General features: G+C 38.5%; 1 protein-coding gene across 1 annotated transcript; it reads left to right on the top strand.

Moving 5' to 3' along the window:
• Positions 1-371: 371 nt before the first annotated feature.
• On the top strand, positions 372-1,301 carry LOC141618113 (uncharacterized). The gene is made up of 2 exons (XM_074435227.1): positions 372-548; positions 702-1,301. The coding sequence occupies exons 1-2, from the start codon at positions 372-374 to the stop codon at positions 1,299-1,301; spliced, it is 777 nt and encodes a 258-aa protein (XP_074291328.1).
• Positions 1,302-6,271: the final 4,970 nt, after the last annotated feature.

Raw genomic sequence — 6,271 nt, 5'->3', positions numbered from 1 at the left:
TGCTGATGATGTCCTTATGTTCAGTAGAGGAGATGCAGAATCTATGATGCACTTACTGAGGTCATTCTCTAATTTTTCAAAAGCTACTGGATTGAAAGTGAGTGCATCAAAATCAAATGCTTACTTTTGTGGGGTCTCTGATCAACTCAAGCAGGAGATTTTGAGTGTCTGGATTCAGTGAAGGAGAGTTACCTTTCAGATATTTAGGTTTGCCTATCCAAACTACTAGACTGCAGAAGAGAGATTGTGACTGCTTGGTTGAAAAAATATGCACTAGAATCCATAGCTATGGTGCTAGGAAATTCTCCTATGCAGGTAGGTTGATTTTGGTCCAGGCTGTCTTAAAGACTCTTTGTTCTTACTGGGCTTCAATGTTTATTCTTCCCAAAGGGATTGTTCAAAAAGTAGAAGCCACTTGCAGGAATTTCCTATGGGACGTGGGTACTGATTATACGAGAGCCCCTTTGGTGGCTTGGGACAAAGTGTGCAGACCTAAGGAGGAAGGGGCTTTAGGACTCAGGGATATGGAGATGTGGAATAAAGCTCTGGTAGGTAGACTTGTGGACTAGATTTATGAGGGAAGGGACACTATCTGGGTTCATTGGGTGGAATGCAATTACCTGAAAGGGAAGGCCTGGTCAGAATATGAGCCTACTACCAATTCCAGTTGGGTTTGGAGACGTATATGCAGGGTCAAACAGGAGCTTGCAGCAGGTTACTCTACTGGTAGATGGCATGAACAACCAGAAGGATACTCTCTTGCTGGCTGCTATAGGTGGTTGAGAGGGCTAAGACCTCAGGTCAGATGGATGAATGTTGTTTGGAGCCCTTGGAATATCCCTAAGACCAGTTTTATGGGATGGCTATGGGCTCATGAAGCAATGCATACTAAGAGCAAGCTTCTGCAATATGGCATTGCTAATGATGCTGACTGTCTCCTGTGTGGGCAAGCTACTGAAACTCGGGAACATATTTTCTTTGACTGTGTTTATAGCAGGAGAGTTATACAGTCATTGAATCAGAATATTGGGGGAGATTTTCCTACTAACGATCTGATGGACTGGTGTCTGCATAAATCTGGGACCAAGGTCAAGAAAAGAGTTCATTTTGCATTGGTTATGAGTACTATCTATCAGGTTTGGCAGCAACGGAATAAGAGTAGGGTGGAGCTGGTTATTCTTAGGCCTGAAAAGCTTAGTAAGGTGATTGTACAGGAGGTGAGGGCCAGGATCAGGAGTAGAGATATGCAGCTTCTGAAAAAGGATGAGCTTGAATGGCTTAATAGCTTGAACTTCTTGTAATTGATATATATGGACCTTGTACTATGATATTTCTTTATAATATATACTTATATTTTACCAAAAAAAAAAAAAGAACAACAAAATCCTTTCATATGTCTAAAAGCAAATCAATACTGTTTCGTATCAAATTATCAATTCAGACTTGGGTTATTTAATGGGAATACTATGAACTATGGGTGCCCTTCTCAAATTACTATGACCTATTGATTAACTACGATTACTATCTACTATTATACTATTCACCACATACTAGTATTAGTTGAAGGGCAACCAGATTAGCAGGTTGTCTTTATTTGAAAGCCAACAGGATCATCTCTCACTTAAACAACTTTCCCCTTTTGTATCTTCTCTTACTCTCACCATAATACCTCCCCGGATTCCCAGAAAAATTCATCAAACATCACCATTATTCTCCTTGCTAATTTGACGCACGCAATCTCCATTAATCATCAAACTTCCCAGAAACCCTAATCTAAATGATCCTGTTGTTTTTGTTCATTGAAGGCGGATATTTTCAAATCGATTTTTGCCCTAATTTCCAATCGCGATGACACAGGTATTTTAATTGTTCCCTATTTTTTCCAATGTTTGATTTATGTCTATCATTTTTATTGTGTTTATAAATTATTTGTTGTAGTTGTTAATGATTTAAAACAATTTCTTGATTTGTTATTCAAATTTTGTTATTAATCAGGGAAATCAATTGAAAACCCTGACTTTGAAGTTATGGCATGGTGGCTATTTTAGAAGGGGTGAAAATGGTCTGGTTTTTATGGGTAGTACATTTAGGACTGTTGGCATTGACCCAGATGAGATGTGCTGGTTTACATTAGTTGAGGAAGCGGAGAAATGTGGGTTTAGGAGGGAAGTTGATGCTATATTTTTCATGAGCCCCAAAGATGGATTACAAAGGGCTATTGATGACAGTGATGCTCTGTTTATTGGTAAGATGGTTGTTGATGAGAGAGTGAGTGTTATATAGTACCTGAGTGTGATTTTACTGAGTTAATGCAGCTGATAAAGTGTGGGGATGGTCTTACTTTAATGAAGATGCCAGCTAAAATGATTCCTAGAAGAAAGGGAAGTAGTTGTATAAAGGGACCATCTTTGTCTTCACCCACTGCCACAATTGATACCCCTGCATTATTTAACACAAAAATCACAAGTCCTAGTCAAACAAGCAATAAGAAAAGCTGAGTCTCATCACAACCAAACACTAAAAAAACCCCCAACTACATCACAATTAAGCACCTCAAAAACCACAATCACAACTTCAAAACCAAGCAGCTACAAAAGCACAACCACATTAAAATCCAAAAAAGCAAGCACTCATACTGTCTTAAGAAGCTCACCCAGATTGAACTCAGAACCAGACATCATTGTTCATAGCTCAATACCACCATCTTCCACAGAACCAGACATCAGTGTTCATGAACTGCCTCCTGAAACCTCATATAATTGCAATGAGCTGACCTTAGCAGATCTTTTTAATGAGTATGAGGCAAATGCTGATTTAGCTTGTGTAAATGCTATTGAATCAAGTGAGGACGAAGTTGAGGACCCTGGTTATAACCCTGACTTTGAATCTGAGGATTATGAAACTTAGTCAGATGTGGAATTAGATGATGAAGCTGAGGTTGTTAATGAAGCATTGAATGAGGGAGACTTGGATGATCTGTCTGATGTTGATGATGAGTTAAAAGAGGCAAGGGTTAGACTGAAACAATTCAATGCAGGTGCCCTTAAAATTGTAGAACAACTTCAACTAGAAGCAGTTGCAGGAAAACTGAGTGGACAAGAAAAAATAAAAGAGTGTTCCACCACTACTGAGCACCCTAATCAACAATTGAGTGATTATGATGAGAGTGGGGATGAGGAAAATACCCCAGGTAACCGTGATAAAGAGAGTATACCTAGCAAGGGGGTTCAAGCAAGGGTTCCAGTTGTAAATTGTATAACTGACTTCAACAAATTGAGATGGTGTGTGGGAATTAGTTTCCCAACCAGAGAAGTTTTTAGAGAGTGTGTCACTAGATATGCCATTGCTCAAGGTAGAGATCTGACCTTTGATGTTAGTGACACTACTCATGGGAGAAATCTTGGAGTAAGGTGTAAAAGAGGTTGTCCATTTAAGCTATATGGTAGTTGGGATAACAAAAGTGCAGCATTTGTGGTAAAATCAGTAGATCCAGGACATACTTGTCAAAGGACAATGGAAAGCAACAGACAACTGAAGTCTACATGGTTAGCAAAGCAGTTTCTAGATGTATTTAAAGCAAAACCACATTGGCCTGCTGCTGACATCATAGAAACTGTAAGAAGAGCATATAAGGTTTTAATAAAGAAAGGGTTTGCATACAAAGTGAAGTATTATGCTTATAAGCTGTTACATGGTTCTATGAAGGAACATTATAGTAGGCTGGGTAGTTATATGGCAGCCCTTGAAGAGACAAATGCAGCAAGTGACTTTACCTTGTTTACCAACCCAAACATCACATCAAACTCTGCTGTATTTTAGAGGTTCTATGTGTGCTTTGATGCTCTGAAGCAAGGGTGGTTACTAGGATGCAGAAGAATTTTGTTTGTTGATGCTTGCTTTCTGAAAACATTCTTAGGGGGAGAACTAATTGCAGCTGTGGGTAGGGATGGCAATGAGCAAATGCATCCTTTGGCATGGGCAGTAGTTGAAGGTGAGAACCATGAAAGCTATGAGTGGTTTTTCAAACAACTAAAGCAAAGTTTAGGGATAGATGATGGTGAAGGAATGACCATTATATCTAATCAGCATCTGGTATATTCCCTTACTTTTCTCTCTTTTAATCTACATTGTGGCTTTACTTTTCTCTTATACATTGTTATTTCTCTTATACATGGTTATTTATTGTCCTACAGAGTATAGTGGCTATGGTAGCTAAGGAATTTCCTAGAGCTGAGCATAGACATTGTGTCAGGCATATATTTGCTAACTGGCACAAGACATACAAAGGGGAAGATATGAAGACTCTGTTTTGGGCTTGTGCCAAGGCATATAATGAGCCTGACTTCAATGAAGCACTTGACAATTTGAAGGAAGCTGATCCTAAAGCTGTTGATGCTTTCATTGCTTGCAACCCAACCTTATTTTGTAGAGCATTCATCCAAAAGCACACCTAAAATGATGTCATAGTAAGTAACATGTCTGAAACATTTAATGCTTACATAATTAGTGCAAGATCCAAACATCTCATATACATGCTTGAAGAGATTAGGACTTTAATTATGCAAAGGCTAGTTCAGAAAAAAATTGAGATGGAGGGGAGTTCACATGTGGTATGTCCAAAGGTCCAGGATAGGCTTGAAATAGAGAAGGATAAGGCTTCTATGTGTAAAGTCTTACCATCTAGGCCAACTCTGTTTCAAGTGTATATTGGGATTGATCATGTAACTGTTGACTTAGAGGCTGGGACATGTACCTGTAAAAAATGGGAGTTAACAGGTATCCCATGCTTTCATGCTGTGAGTGCTATATTTGAAGTACATGGTCATGCTAAGGACTATGTGTCTGACTACTATAAGAGGGAGGCTTATCTGAGGTCCTATAATCTTGGGATAGATCATGTCCCTGGTCAAAGACATTGGCCAAAACGTGAGCTTCCTCTGAATCCCCCTCCCATTAAGGTAAGGCCTGGTAGGCCTAGGAAGAAAAGGAGGAGAGATCCTCATGAGGATCTAAAGAAGAAAGGTAAGTTAACCAGGCATGGCATTGAAATGACATGCTCTGTTTGCAAGTCAAATACACATAACAAAAGGAAGTGTCCTGATAAGGACAAAACACAACCACCACCACCAAAAAGACCCATGGGCAGGCCTAGAAAATATCCAAGGGTTGAGGCCACTTCAGATGTCCAGGCATCACAGACTCATCATTCTGCCATAGCACAACCAACAAGAGTTGGTAAGGGTGGAAGAGTTATATTGAGTGGCAAAGGAGGTGGAAGAGGTCGTGCAAGAGGTGATGGAAGAGGTGGTGGAAGATCTAGGGTAAGTAACCTATTTATTTCATTTGCTTACAAGTTTTTAGTGTTCTTGAGATTTTGTAAGTTCAGTAAGTTCACTAACAAGTTAATTTCATTTGTTTACAGCCACCTCAAGGATTTGGAGTGCTAATTGATCAAGAAGGGAATGCATTTACAAATGTAAGTATATATACCTATACCTTTTTTGCAATAAGTTGAGTATTTTGAGTCATGAATCAGTTCACTAACAAGTGCTTTCTTATTGGCAGCCTGTGGGTAGTACCAGTGGACCAACAAGCATCTTGGTTAATGGACAAGGTGAAGGAAAAGTAGATCTATATACTTACATATTCATATATGTTTTAATTTAATTTGTCATAAAATTAACTAATGATCTTATGCATGCAAACAAATGAACAATATAAAGGAGAAATCATTGTCTTACATTGGAAATTCGGTTCAAATGGGCACAAGAGAGATCACCTTTCTCTCTTGTTCTTGTGCTTTCCTTAGTGGAAGAACCAAGATCCAAGTATAGGATCTCTCCCAAAGTATTATACCCAAAGCTTACTCTTAATTAAAATTAATACTATGAATACTAGATAATATTAATTTTGTATGAAAATTGACCCAAAATAATTTGGTTTTTAATCTCCCAAAACCTGTTGAGAGAGAAGAGGAGAGGAAGTATTTTATCTTTCTAAAATTCTTAATTTTTGATGAATGAATAATTGTAGTAACAACAACAACATTATGTATTGTTTTATCAAAAATATAAGGCAAAAACCCTTGCCTTTCTTTGTCAAGAAAACCGGGTAGGAGGAGGGTAGGGGAGCCAATGCATGCCTTTGTTTGTCTTCACAATGCAAACTAGGGTTGCATGGCTAGGCTATTAGTGAATGATTATGTTTTCCACTAATTTAAACAACACAATATTTATCCTAATCCTCCCCTAATTTCGATACCTTCACAAAA

This window comes from Silene latifolia, chromosome X, assembly GCF_048544455.1.
Source record: "Silene latifolia isolate original U9 population chromosome X, ASM4854445v1, whole genome shotgun sequence".
NCBI lineage: Eukaryota > Viridiplantae > Streptophyta > Magnoliopsida > Caryophyllales > Caryophyllaceae > Silene > Silene latifolia.
This window is presented reverse-complemented; position numbering and strand designations above follow the sequence as displayed.

Coding starts and splice junctions, on each gene's coding strand:
- LOC141618113 (XM_074435227.1), top strand. CDS start 372: ATGTTTATTCTTCCCAAAGGGATTGTTCAAAAAGTAGAAGCCACTTGC. Junction 549..701: donor AGATGTGGAATAAAGCTCTG/GTAGGTAGACTT, acceptor AGGGTCAAACAG/GAGCTTGCAGCAGGTTACTC.